This window comes from Suncus etruscus, chromosome 7 (assembly GCF_024139225.1).
Source record: "Suncus etruscus isolate mSunEtr1 chromosome 7, mSunEtr1.pri.cur, whole genome shotgun sequence".
Taxonomy (NCBI): Eukaryota; Metazoa; Chordata; class Mammalia; order Eulipotyphla; family Soricidae; genus Suncus; species Suncus etruscus.
The window spans coordinates 11,452,955-11,467,759 of record NC_064854.1 but is presented as its reverse complement, the minus strand read 5'-3'; the positions used below and the strand labels follow the sequence as shown (position 1 = coordinate 11,467,759).

Here is a 14,805-nt window from a genome sequence, read left to right as displayed (position 1 = left end):
CATGTATGTGAATCAATCCTCTTGGGAAATTGCTTCCCACTCTCACCTATCTGGTGCCTCAAGCACACAGGTTCCCCCACCACCGATGTTCCCTATAGTACTTTCATTCCTGCATACACACAGGTCTTTGTCTTCACCCACCATACTCCCAGCTGCTCATGCTTGTGCCTTTCTCAGGCAGGTTTCCTCCTCACACAGAAACAGAAATCGAAACTAAATGTAACTGTATGACAGATGCTTTGCCAGAAACAACCCACTATTTTCTACCACTTTCAGAGTCATGAGTGAATTCATTACTTATTTGCTTATGGATTTGAACAAGTTAAGGAGTAGCTCAAGGTCATGACCAAGCATTTTAGAGAGCTGAGATTAATACCTGCTGTCTTTCTTTCTCTCTCCTGTGTCACCTAGAGTAGGTCATTAGAAAACACATTTGTGTTTCCCAAAACTTGGGCTAATTTTAGCTAACAGTATAATGATCAACAGATGTCACCCTCACAATAATGAAGTCACTGCTTTTTGCCTTCAATTTCCTCCTTATAACTGAGAAGGGGTGGTATTCAATGCAAAGGAATCATGGTGGGGTTTTTTTTTTGGGGGGGCACCCTCACTATGGCCAAGACTGGTTTCTCAGAGCTCAGTCCGTATGCTCCTGATTGCATATCCCTCCCACTTTCCCAAAATAGGCCTCAGACCCATGGGGTTGCATTTCAAAGCATGCAGTGCCTTGCATGCTGCCAACCTTGGTTAAAATCTCAGCATTGCCTGCCATGACTTTTAAGCACAGAACCAGGATAGTTCCTGAGTTATTGAGTCAAGAAGAACCCATAGCACAACCAGGTGTTGACCAATCCCACCCTACAAAAAAATAACTTTGTCCAGAAGGCCTGACTCTGGCTTCCAAGGTCTCTCCAGGTACCTTCTATACCACTTCCCAGTCATTCCCACAGTTATTTGCTGAGCTTCAAATACAGACTCAGCAGAGTTGAGGGCACTGCTAGAAAAGTAATAGAAAAAGGAGAGCATGTCTGATTCTTGGAACTTCTGTTCTAGGGGATAATAGTTGGAACATCTGTTCCTAGTGGATGAACTTTTCTCACTTATCCTCATAGAAAATCTTTTCCATACAGCTAGGTGGCAGGTGCTATGATTATCATCATTTTACCAGTGAAAACACAGTCTAGAGAAGCTAAATACCAGGTACCAAGACCCAAAGCTCATCAGGCATAGTCCAATTTAGGTAATCTGCATACAAGTCCTATCTTTTATCATACCACCTTGATTCCTATTGGTTTTGTGAACAAAAGAGTGAATTTACCACTCTTTTCTGAGATATGGTTTTCCTTTTATATTTGTTTGTTTGGGGGCCATATCCAGTGATGCCCAGACACTACTCCTAGCTCTGCATTCAAGAATTATTCGTTGCTGATTCTGGGGACCATTTGAGGTTCTGGAGATTGAACATGGGTTTTCTGCATGTTAGGCAAGTTCCTACCAGTGTACTATTGTTCTAGCCCTGAGCTATGGTTTTCTTAGGGATTCTTGATCAGTTGCATCATTCATTACTGATACTACATGCATCATCTAGACAAAGTGATTTTTGAGAAATTTGAAAGTGTTTCTAAATATCTGTGACCTTAGACCAAGGATATGAAAAAGACTGTAACTTCTTGGGTACCATCTTAAGGACCGAGGGCTGGGACATGTGGAATATTGGACAGTTGTTCAAATCAGAGTTAAGGAATGAAGAGAAAAAAGAGGAGAACGGAGCATTACTAGTTAAAACATGTGTGTTGGCTGCAGTGCATTCTGTCCAGAGATTAGAAGGAGATGCTCCTGGGTTAGATGATGCAGTGCATTGCTTGTTTGATATGTTTTAGTCTCTATGTGCTTAGTTCTAATGTGTTTTTGCTTTTACTTCCTTGTTTTTATTTTTCTTTTGTACAATGTAATGCATAGGCCTTGAGAAGCTCATGTAGTACATTATTTCCATGGTGACATTGGTCATGGGTCATATAGCTGCTTCTAAAATAGCACCAAATGTTCCCACAATAGGTCAGGTAAGGACAGGGTACAGCTATGGGTGGGGTTAGAGGTCCATAGGAAACAGCATTTCTTTTTTCTTATTATTACTTTATTTATTATTTTTCTCATTATTACATTTTTTATTATTATTTTAATTTAATCTTTTTATTCTATTTAAAGAAAAGGTATCACATAGTTGATATAGTTGGCCATAATACTATAATAAGATATTTGGATTATTTCCAGATAAGAGAGTAAAATAATTTAAAAATAAATAAGAATAAAAATAAAAAGGAACAGAGGAAAATATTCAAAAAAAAGAAAGAAAGAATAAAGAAATACAGTGGCAAACCAACTTGTGAATATTATTGTTTGAATAATGAAGTCATTAATACAATGGCAGGTTTAGTAAGCTCTTGTTAGCAGTCCATTCTGTTAAATTGGTGTTCCTGTAGGGATGACATCATCAAACAAAATAAGTTGTCCAGAAATTCGAAGCACTATTACTGATACTACAGCTTTTAGAGGCATGTTCTCAACTGCCAAGCCTCTTGTAAGAAGGAATATATGGGGACAGGGTACCCCTACTTGTTCCCCCAAAGCCCTGATGATATTAGTCCAAATACTGGCATACCTGAAGTTTGGTCAGATTGGTGTTCCCAGAGGGAATCATAGAGAGGTGCTGAGGCAGGACCATAGACAAAGTGGAGATTCTGGGTGATAGATGCAGCAGGCACAGCTTTGGTAGGGGAGGGGCTTGACCTGCTCCATCCTCCGTTGCTAGCTTTCTATGTACCCATGATTTTTCTTGGCTTGTTTTTATATATTTTTTAAGAAAACAGTGAGTATATGAAGCTGGCCCAGTGAGAATATGGCAACTGAAAGCATTTCTTGGTAGTGGAGCCCCAACCATACAAACTGATGGCCTCTAAAGTGGGACTTTTAAATAGGGCTCTTTAGAGCATTTTGATTTTTTGACATTGACTGGAAATACCCTTATTCATATCTGATCAATCCATGTACTCACAGCTTTAAAAGTAATGAAATAAGTAGGCAATATTAAAAATGTAGGCTATTTTACATAAATATCCTAGTTTTTCTTTTAACTATCAGATTGTCATTACACTGGTTTCTTTACCTCTTTAATAGGTTGATACCTCTACCTGATAGACTGGTGGAGACTTCTCCACTAGGCACCCTTCCTTTACTCCAGTGATGGGGTGAGAGCCACTTTATCGTCTCACTTTCTTTGTCTAAGCTGATAGAATTTGTGGTTGTGATTCCAATTCTTTCTTTAAGTATTGCTCTATGTGTATGTGTGTGTGTGTGTTTCAGATCATCAGAAGAAAGTCTATACTTTAAGGATGAATCTGTGATATTATAGTTCCTATGTTTTATCATAATCATGAGATATTCAAATGCCGTAAAGGGTGGTTGAAAATTTATTGTGACTCCAAAGCAGACATCAGATAAAAGCAATTTTCAAAGAGTAGGTCTTACCCATGCATGGGTCTTAAGAGAGATAAAACATTATATCATCAACTATCAGTGAAAAAACACACACAATAGAATAAAAATTTTAATTTTGGAGGGCCTGGAGAGGTAGTATAGTAGATAGCCTGTTGTTTGCTTTGCATCAATCAACCCATATTTGCTACCCAGCACACCATATGATCTCCTAAGATTACCAGAAATAATTCCTGAGCACAGAGCCAAGGGTAAGTCCTGAGCACCACCTGGTGTGGACCAAAAGCCAAAGTATAAAGTCAATGTTTTATCTATGCATTTATTGTAAACAGCTAGGTAGATAGTTGAGAAATTGATAGAGATGCTATGTCACTGTATTCAAACCATCTTTGTTGCTGTGGATTATCACTGCAGAAACTTTCCGAGCCACTAGCTTATAAGATTAGAGAAAGATAGTTGTAAGGTTGGTTAGTAAGTATTTCTTCCATGAGCATCTCTAAGTCACAGGCATCTGTATCCTTTCTGGAATCAAGTTTGGTATAGCCATCAGTGGAATGCCCTGGGCTTGTTCTGGGCCAGGTCCAGGGAAGAGCAGCTGCTCTACTGGGGAGTGGCCAATGGCAGCACTGGGCAAAGAACAGAGGATGGTCATGGAGACAAGATTGGGAGCAATACTGTGTTAGAGCTTGCTTACTGCAGGTGGTGATGGGATAATTATACAGAAGCATGAACAGTAGGAGAGAGAAGAAATTGCCCATGTATGGGAAGGGTAGGGAGAAGCCAAAGGTCATTAATTGTTGCCCACTAGTCAGTGATGTTTTTCAGACGTGCAGTGTTCCATGTTGGCTGACAACATAGCTTAGGGGAAAGCAGGATGTGGGCCACACCTTGGCTTGTAGCAAGGCCTATTCTGTCATTAACAATGACCACAGTTGGCAAATGAAAATGCAGGTATTGACCTTGGTCCTAAAGGGAAAAGAGACCACTTCTTCTTCTAAAATAGGTTGGGCTTCCTTCCTCCCCACAAATTATATTTTCTTACTTGATGAAAAAAGAAATGTGAAAACATGCGTCTGTATATGTACATTTAAGTGCTAAATAGTGGAATCTGCTTTGTCTGAGGTTTAACTCAAAAGAGAGCTCAGCAAGGAATAACATATTCTTGGAAGGCTTGACAAAGGAAGTGGAACTGGACTGAAAAAGCTCAGAATTTTAGTTTTTATCCAATCACTGGTTTTAAATGAGCTAGTCATTAAGACTACACTGCCAACCTCTTAAGCGAATTCTTTATATTAGCTATTATATGAACCATCTGTTTATCTCTTTCTTCTCATAAAACCCAGATTAGTGGGTAAAGTTTAAGCTAGGCAGATTTTGACCAATTTCATCCACCATGCTTTATGTGTCAAAAACTACCATATACTCATGTATTGGGCCAACTCTAGAAATTAGATAAGAATAAATCTTCCCTTTTTTAGTGTGCCAATTGCATGGGCAAAAGTTGATAAAATAATTATTAGTGGATGGGTTGAAATATTGGAAGCTTTCCATGTTGTGTTAAATAATTCTTTCATTGTTTCAACACTCAGGCATTACTATTGGCATTCAGTCCTTCAGCCAGGGTTTATAAGTTGGAAGGAATGGAATTACATCTTAGAATACATTTGTTAAAATAAACAAAAACAGCTGTTAGTTTATTATTAATCTAGGTATGAAAATCAGAAATTTAAAAATACCCTTGCATATGACTTTGTCCAAATTCTTCAAGATATTTAGACTATGTCTTTCTCCATCTGACTTCTTTGAGTATAATTTGCATAATCTCCTCTAAATCCATCTTTGTTGTTGTCAGGGAGAGGTGTTCATTTTTTTTCTTTTATAGTTTTGTAGTATTCCTTGTGTATATATCTGATACTGTATTTATCACAATTTTACTTAGAAATGATATCCAAAGAAAAAACCCAAATGGATGAACTAAATAAATGCTTTTCAACTACAACACCAAATTAGTTGTTTTCAGAGGAAAGGAGGATAGTGGATGGGTAAATTGGATGAAATGATGCTATCATATGGTGGAATACAGAATGGACTTATAAAGGCAAAATGCAATGCATAAAATGCAAGCATTGATTGACTTATAATGATGCACACATGAAACTTGTATAACGTTGAACCCAATCTAACTGTAACTTGAATAAAAAGTATTAAATATTTATAATAGTTACATGTACAAAATAAAGGAAACAGAGCCAGGAATAAGAAAGTTTCAAACAGAAACAATCCTGATACAGTCACTGGTATTGTGTTCTAAGGCTGCAGGGATGGTGTAGGAGAGGATCTTAGCATAAAATTGGAGGATCCCAGTAGTCTGGTGGTGAACATGCATGGGGTAACAGCACTACTCATAGCAAACTGTAATATTGGTTTTGTTGTTAAAAGAATGTTACCAAATGTGAAGAGATCTGACTTTCTGATTTTTATTCCTCCAAGTCCTATTTACTAGCAGAGGGGGAACTCTTGGTATGTTCTGTGAAAGAAAAGAATATGTGTTCCCAAAACTTAGAAGACTTCTGCAAATCATCACATCCCTTTAGAGATCCCCCATATTTTAACCCCCAAGGTTAGACCATTAAGGATCACAAGATACTGTCACCGTAGAAAAAACTAACCCAACTTAACAGTCCCCACACTTGAGCATGGATGTCACACTCCCACATCATAAAAACATTTATAGAATGCCAGTTTGGGGCAATAATTAGCTATGTTTTGCTTTGCTTTGTTTTGCCCTTCATTTTTCCTTCACCCCTCTCAAGTTTTATTTTTCAGTTAGATGAGATCATGGACAAAATGTAGGGAGAAGTCAAAGTTTCTTACCATTGTTTTTTCCCTCCCCTTCCGCCCATGATTTTACATTTCTATATTTCAAATAAAGATAAATAGTAGCCACACAAAAAAGAATGTATACCATAAAATATGGAACATTTGAGGCTGGAGTAATAGCATAGAAGGTAGGGCATTTGCCTTGCACACAAATAACCGGGGTTCAATCCCTGACATCTCATATGGACCCCCCCTAGCCTTCCAGGAGTAATTTCTGAGTACAGGGCCAGGAATAACCCATGAGCACTGCCAGGTGTGACCCTAAAACCAAAAAAAGAAGAATAGGAGGATGAGGAGAAATAAAAACAAACAGAACATTAAACTTTTCCAAGAGTTAAAAACAGAGTCATTAGGCCGGAGCAATAATGCAATGATAGGGCATTTGCCTTGCTTGTGGCTGATCCAGGTGGGTTCAATCCCCAGCATCCCAAGCCAGGAGCGATTTCTGAGCCCATAGCCAGGAGTAACCCCTGAGTGTCATAGGGTGTAGCCCCAAAACCAAAAATAAATAAATAAATAAAAAGAATAAAATATACTTGGTGATTATATATATATAGATACCGATGGATAATACATATTTATATTTACATATTTATGCGTATGTATAGGAACTAAAATATTTACTGAGTTTATCTAGCACTTCCCTGATCATGTACTCAATGGAATTCATCTCTGTTTTTCAACAGATGGTCAGCTTTCCTCTCATTCCCTAGCATAATGATCCTTCATTACCAAACCCATTAAGCTTTTTTTTTTTTCTTGATGCTTCCTAGGTGTCCCGCACAGCAATTCAATAGAATCAGCTTCTTAAACAATTCTCAACTACACTTGAGCCATCATGTTGAGTGGGATAAACTCTGATCTTTAATTTTGGAAATGGAAGACTCTTTTAAGCTGTTGTTTATTATGCAAGTTAGAATCTACAAGTCCCCAAACCTTTCCCCTTTGATCTGCATGGCCTGGTTTCTGATATGTGTCTGGTTCCTGGACCATTAGGGAAGTGTGGTAAGGTGAAGAATAAGTATTATATTGGTAAAGAAGTGGGTTATTAAAATTATTGATTTTTGGAGCCAGAGAGATAGCATGGAGGTAAGGTGTTTGCCTTGCATGCAGAAGGATGGTGGTTCGAATCCCGACATCCCATATGGCCCTCTAGCCTGCCGGAGGCGATTTCTGAGTGTACAGCCAGGAGTTGACCCTGAGCGCTGGCGGGTGTGACCCAAAAACCAAAAAAATTTTTTTTTATTTTTGCACTGTTAGCCTAGAGTCATTGGTTCTCTCTCTCTCTCTCTCTCTCTCTCTCTCTCTCTCTCTCTCTCTCTCTCTCTCTCTCTCTCTCTCTCTCTCTCCCTCCCTCCCTCCCTCTCCCTCCTTCCCTCTCTCTCTCTCTCTTTCTCCTTCCCTCTCTCTCTTTCTCTCTTGCTGTTTTATCAATGGCATTTGGACATTTTATTTTAATTTGTTGAGCAAATGGGAACAGGAATCCTAATCTCATCCCAAACCAATTGATGTATTCTACTGCTCTGAGCTGGATTTTTCAGAACTTTCTCTTTTTGTTTTCACAGGATGTGTGAGACTGGTGAAGGGCTGTTTATCTTTCAAACCCGAGATGGGGAGGCCATCTACCAGAAAGTCCACTCGGCTGCCTTGGCCATAGCTGAGCAGCATGAACGTCTTCTCCAGAGCGTGAAAAATTCAATGGTATGCTTGGAATCCCTTGTTTAAGAGCCCATGTCTGCTACTGCAAAATGCAAGCTCCAACTCTTTGTGCTGAAGAACATGAGGAACAGGAGTTAAGCAGATGGTCTACACCTGTACTCAACAATATATCCCTTGCATTAATAATTAATTAATAGCATTCAAGGAAAGCCTCAAGTAGTCAATCTAAGTGGCTCATAGAAAATGCAGTAATTATACATCACTGGTCTTTTGGCCTGCCAACATTGGGCCGTAGATAGTTATCTTGTGTGTTTTGGAAGCAATGTGCATTCTTACAATAAGATGCTACAGATTGTCTGGCTTATAAGGAATTTAGACACTGTTAGAGATGTAGGTCAGAGAGCTAACAAATTCAGCCTTGGAGCAGCTACCTTCCTTGTCTTAGATGGTCATTTTTGTGTGTGCTTCATTTGCCTAGAGGATTGGAACTCTCCCTGAGGTGTCTTTGTGAGAAGAATAATCCTTTTCGTAAACTCTCAGCTCTAGTCACCTTTGGAGAGTGCTTACATTCTAATACCATTGCTTTTAGGGGGAGGTTTAAAATTTCAACAGCATCTGTGTCTGGGATTGTCATCAGCATTTAACTCACTGTAGTATGGGTGTACTGAAGATCAATTTGGATGAATATGTATAAATGTTGATATGGCCTTGAGGATTGTTTGCCTATAGGCTTATCTTCAGAGGGACATTAGAAATTGTAATTAAAACCGTCAACAAAGGCCAGGGATAAAGTCTAGGGGCCATGTGAAGGTGTATGAAGACTGGAGGGAAAATCAAAAGCCCACACTCAGATGTGAGCTGGTTGGCTCCATAGAGAAGATGGGTGGAGTTTTTCCAGAGAAGTCAAGGAAATGAATGCATAATACTTATATGATACAAACAACACAGTATGGTTGAAAACAGATGCCTAGACATTAACATTTGGAGGATCTCTATAAAATCAGAAGGAATGTGCTGGGTGTGGTATAATTATAGTTTAAATATGTGGGGTGGTTGAATTTTAAAATGAAGGGGGGTAGAAACATGCCAATAATATCATCTGTAGTAAAACAGTCTCAGATGACTGCCAAATAACTTATGTATGCAATAATGCATCAGAATTTCAAAGCTAAGGGTTCAGGGCTCAAACTCTCTGAAAAGGGCAGAGAGCCAATACTCTCAACTTGGGTAGTTAAGGTGGCCTCAATTACAGTGCTACAACGAATGCTGCATATTGCAAAAGCAGCCATAGGAATAATATACACAAATGTGTCTGTGTTTCCCCCAAATGGCATTAATGGATAGTAAAATTCAAATTGTATCTACTTTTCATGTCATGAAATACTCTTTGGTTTTTCCCAGTCATTTAAAAAGTGTTTTTTTATTTGTGTTCACACCCAGAAGTGCTCAGGGGTTACTCCTAGCACTCTGCTTAGCAGTAGCTCTTGGACAATTTCAGAGAATTGTGTGGGTTCTAGGTATCAAACCCAGTACCTCTTATGCAAAACCTACATGAGCCTATCTCACCAATCCCTCAAAAGTATTTTCTTTGAATGACTGAAGTCTTAGTATCTTTTTCCTTGCTTTCTCAAATCTTGCTATTGGTCGATAGATGGAAGGTAGATGGTTGATGGATGGATGGGTGAGTAATGGATAGGTGATAGGTAGATAAAATTTAGCTAGATGTAAGGTCAAATTCAAGACCCCTTGAACTTCAGAGCAGTGTATCACTACATTGTGAAACTATTTCACTAGATGCCTTTAGCCATCTGAAGTTTTCCCAAGAGACCTTGTTGGTAAAGTCATCCGTTAGCATAAATTATTGTAAGCAGGTTTGTGTGCATGTGTTTTCTGCTTTACAACCTCCCCATTACTTCCACTAAAATCAATCAGGATTCTGCGTGATTCATTCACAGCATCCCTTTGCAAACTTAACTGGAAAATGATGTTATTTGCTCTTCATTTGCTGTATGCTTAATGAGGCCTCTAAAATGAATGTGATTTTCAAAGAACAACATCCCGGTTTAGATGAAAATGGGCAGGCATCAGAGTGGATCTGAATTTTAAGGAAGTTAAACGGTGGTCATGAATCACTTGAATCCACTCTTGAATGGAAGAGGAAAGAAATGATGAACTAAAAGAGACCAATGAGAGCAGCACTGCCAGTTGGTCTCCATGGATTCTAGTCTGAGTTCTAAGACTTTTGGAGTAGACCCAAAGACTTTGGGAATCAGGCCCATGCCTAGCTTGATTCTCTGAAATAGCCAAGACCTCTTGAGTGGAGAAAGAGGGTGAATTAAGATTCTGGACTCATTTCCTGATTCAGAAGTGATTAACCCACAGTTTGCCACCACTAATCCCCAACTAAGAAAGCCTCCAGCATTTTCAGACAGCTATTGTGGGGGAAGTTGTAGCCTTGGATATTGCCTGGATCAGACTTCTTAGATACCTATCAGAGGTTCCAGAGAGGAGGCCAACAAATCTGAGATCAACTACAAACATGATGACTTTCTGTAAACATTTTTTTTTTTTTTGTGGTTTTTGGGTCACACCCGGCAGTGCTCAGGGATTATTCCTGGCTCCAGGCTCAGAAACTGCTCCTGGCAGGCACGGGGGACCATATGGGGCGACGGGATTCGAACCGATGACCTCTTGCATGAAGGGCAAACGCCTTACCTCCATGCTAACTCTCCGGCCCCAAATTTGTTGTGTTTGTAAACATTTTTTTTTATGATGACTTTCTGAATCATCAAAAAGTGGTTCCCCAAAGTAGTCTGCATGCTAAGCCCTGAAACTTGTCTGTGTTGACTTAGGTGTCCTCTGGAGCTGGTGATGTGATTGAGCGAGGTGAGGTGAGGGTTTTCCTCGGTTGTCTCCATTGCCTCAAAGCAGCCAATCACAGAATGAGGTGGGGTGGGAGTGGGTTGTCCACATTAGAGTAAAGGTGATTGATGTTGGTAATGTTTGTGTGAGGGTGGTGAGGAATCCTGGATTAGCATTGGGTCTCCCAGCAGCACCGCTAGGTGTCACTCCTGAGCACAGAGCACAAAAAAATAGCTCCCTGTGTCCCACCAGGCATAAACACCCAAAACAAAATGTTAATAATATGTGTGTGTGTGTGTGTGTGTGTGTGTGTGTGTGTGTGTGTGTGTGTGTGTGGGTGTGTGTGTGTTAGAAAAGCCTGGAAAACGGGTTCTCCCTCATGACTCTCAAGAGCACCAGCCTTTCTGAGATGTGGCAGGGGAAAAAGGGCAATGTGTGTGTGTGTGTGTGTGTGTGTGTGTGTGTGTGTGTGTGTGTGTGTTTGTATTCTCTGCCTTCTAGAGCTTCTAGAATTGCAAGAGGACATGTGTGTGGTGTGTGAAGCTTTCCTCATTGTAGGAAATGAATACAATGACAGCACGAATAACAAACTATGAAAACGACCTAATATAATAGTCTCCATAAAAACCACACATTTGGAGGACAAGTTAGTAACATCCAATACGTTGCTTAAACATATTAAAGGTCTTGAATTTAACGATCTTATTCCTGAATCTAGACATTGGAATTTAATTTAGAAACTCTATAAAGTAAGAAGTTTGGAGGTGAGCTGGCCCCATTCAGAGGGAGGAAAACAGAGATAAACCTCAGCATCCCACCAGCACCCAGGACCCTGTCTCCAAAGCAGGTAGGCTGGTCTGCCCAGAGGAACACAACCACTCTACTTTGCTCCATAGCTGCACACTTCTCCTAGTCAGTGAACCTCAGCACAGCATGTAGAGAGCTCCACATTGCAATCATGACAATGCAGAAACAATGCAGACCTCCATCATGCTAGAGAATGAAGATGGGGACCTCTGATGATCTGAAAAGTAACAACTACCTACATAGCCTCTCAGATAAGGACTTTAGAGAAGAAATATGGAGAATGTTTAAAGAACTCAAAGAAAGCATGAAACGAACTGAGCATTCTGGATGCCCAAAGAGTATCAGCTAAAGAGATCCAAAGTAAAGCACCCCAAGGCATATCATCATCACAATGATGAATACTACAGATAGTGATAGAACACTGAAGATTGCAAGATCTAAAAGGGAAATTGTATACAAAGAAGCATCCTTAGGATTTATAGCAGATATATTGCAAACAACCCTCAAGGCCCAAAGACAGTGGTGGGATATAGTGACAAAACTCAACAAAATGAATGCTTCACTAAGAATATTTCACCCAGCCAGACTTTCATTTAGGTTTGAAGGAAAGATACACAGCCACATAGATAAACAGCTTAGAAACTTTATAGAATACAAACCAACTTTTAAAGAAGCACTGAAGGGTCTATTCTAAGACAAGGCACACCCAATACACACACCCAATTTCTACAAAAAGATGACACCTAATCCCATGATAGTCATCTCTCTCAACATCAATGGATTAACGCACCAATTAAGAAACATGGAGTGTCAAAATGGCACAGCGGTAGGGCATTTGCTTTGCACGCTGCTGACACGGGATGGACCAAGGTTCGATCCCCAGTATACCCTATGGCCCCCCAAGGCAGAAACTTCTGAGTGCATAGCCATGAGTAACCCCTGAGTGTGGCCAAAAACCAAAAAAAAAATTGAATTCAATTAATTTCTCCAAATGTAATTATTTAATAAAATAATTATAAATTCCAGAAAATACTTAAATATTTTAGATGACCTGTCATCACCAAGGACCACTTCTCACATTTATTAAGGACTGTACATTTACATTGTTAATGGCCGTCTGTGATATTTGTGAACTTTTTTCTGTTCTCCAAAAGTTGTGGTGTTTTTTATTTGCCTCTCTGTTCCAGAGCTCCCACCCCCAACACACAGAAAATCTATGAGTAGAGTCATCTTTTCTTTTGCTTATTCAGGCAAATCTGCTCAAACATGAAAAGGAACAGTTCTTACAATCATCCTTTGTTTCTGCCATGGCCAAGGTCTATTTCTGCTTTTTAAACAATAAATTAAAGCATTGTTTAGATTTACTGTTAAATCATTCAAATCAAAATAAGACAAATTTGACATTTAGCCCATCTCTTAATTAATTTTAAGCTATTATCTAGGAACTGATAATATTTTAAACTATTATCTATGAACTGATAACTGAAAGTTATCAACATGAGCAACCTTTTGACTCCAGATTATGGAAAGAAAATGCCATAGGAGGAGAGAAATGGAGGTACTAAATATGAAGAGGTGGTCCAGAGGTGTGTCCAGGTGTGTCCAGGAGTGTCAGAGGCCTTGTATTTGTGGTGTAAAGGCGGGGCATCTTTATGTATTTAAACCTTGAAAGCTAGCACTACTGTGAGAATAGGACTGAAACTATCACAATAAATCCTCAAAATGTTTTTTTCAGGGACATAGCTTTCAGGGCTGAAGGTAATTATTGAATAGATGCAGTCTCTGGTGGTAGAACTGGAGTTGGAAACACTGTATGCTTGAAACTGTTTTGTCAGCAACTTTGCAAATCACATCATCTCAATGAAAATAAAATTAAAATAAATAATAAAAATAATTGAATCCAATATGTTTTTCTGCCTACAGAAAATAGACCTGAATAGTCAGAGCAAACAGACTAAAATTCAAAGGCTGGAACAATCATTCAAGCAAACAACTCTTTTAAAAAGGTCTAGGTGGCCATACTAATATCAGACAATACAGAATTTAGGCTTAAAATATTTATGAGACAGAAATTGACTTTTTTTTTTTTTTACTAATCAAGGTATGTGTACACCAAGAAAAAAACCTGCGCTTCTAAACATATTGCACCCAATGATGGGCCAGCAAAATACTTAAAACAACTACTGAAAAATTTGAAGAAAGATATCAGTAGCAACACAATAATAGCAGAAAATGATGTCAACACCCCTTGTCTCCCCTTGTCTGATATCCTTTCTCTGAAGAAATTGCTCTTCTGAAGAAGATAGTATATACTTATATATATATATATATATATATATATATATATATATATATATATAAGCACACACATATATATCTATATATACCTATATATATTTAGAATGCTTATATAGAGAGAGAACTCTTCATCCCCAAAACCGAAAACACAGGATATACGTTATTCTCTAGTGCACAGAGGAATTCTCCAAGATAGACCACATGCTAGGCCATAAAAAGTATCTCCATAAAATCAAGAGGTTTGAAATTGTTTCTGCTATCTTCTCAGACCATAAAGCACTGAAAATAGAGGTGAAATGAAAGCAGACATGGAGAAATAACTTTAAAAACTTGGAAATTAAACAGTTCACTGTTGAACAACCTGTGGGTCAGAGATGAAATCAAAGAGGAAATCAAAATATTACTGAAAACAAATGAGAATGAAGATACAAATTATCAGAATCTGTGGGACACAGCAAAAGCGGCACTAAGAGGGAAATTTATAGTGTTACAAGTATTCATCAAAAAGTAAAAAAAATCCTACATAAGTTAACTTAATGGCACAATTAAGGAAATTGAAAAATGACAAACAAAATGAGCTGAAAGTAAGCAGGTAGAAGGAAACAATAAAACAGAACAGAATTAATGAATTGAACACTCAAAATACAAGCCAAATCAATGAAAGCAAGAGTTGGTTCTTTGAAAAAATAAACAAGATTGATAAACCATTATTAAAACTCTCAAAGGGAGAAAGAAAATTAATAAGCAGAATCAGAAATGAAAAGTGGGAGGTCTCTACAGACACGGTAGAACTTCAAAGGTTAATTG

At 38.6% G+C, this 14,805-nt stretch overlaps 1 protein-coding gene across 1 annotated transcript in view; it reads left to right on the top strand.

Annotated features, from left to right (window-relative positions):
- DOK5 (docking protein 5) overlaps nucleotides 1–14,805 on the top strand; it is a 147,790-nt gene that overhangs the window by 106,246 nt on the left and 26,739 nt on the right. The window contains exon 6 of the mRNA XM_049776275.1: nucleotides 7,938–8,073. Within this exon, the coding sequence (XP_049632232.1) occupies nucleotides 7,938–8,073 (136 nt within the window). The remainder of the gene's footprint in view (nucleotides 1–7,937; nucleotides 8,074–14,805) is intronic.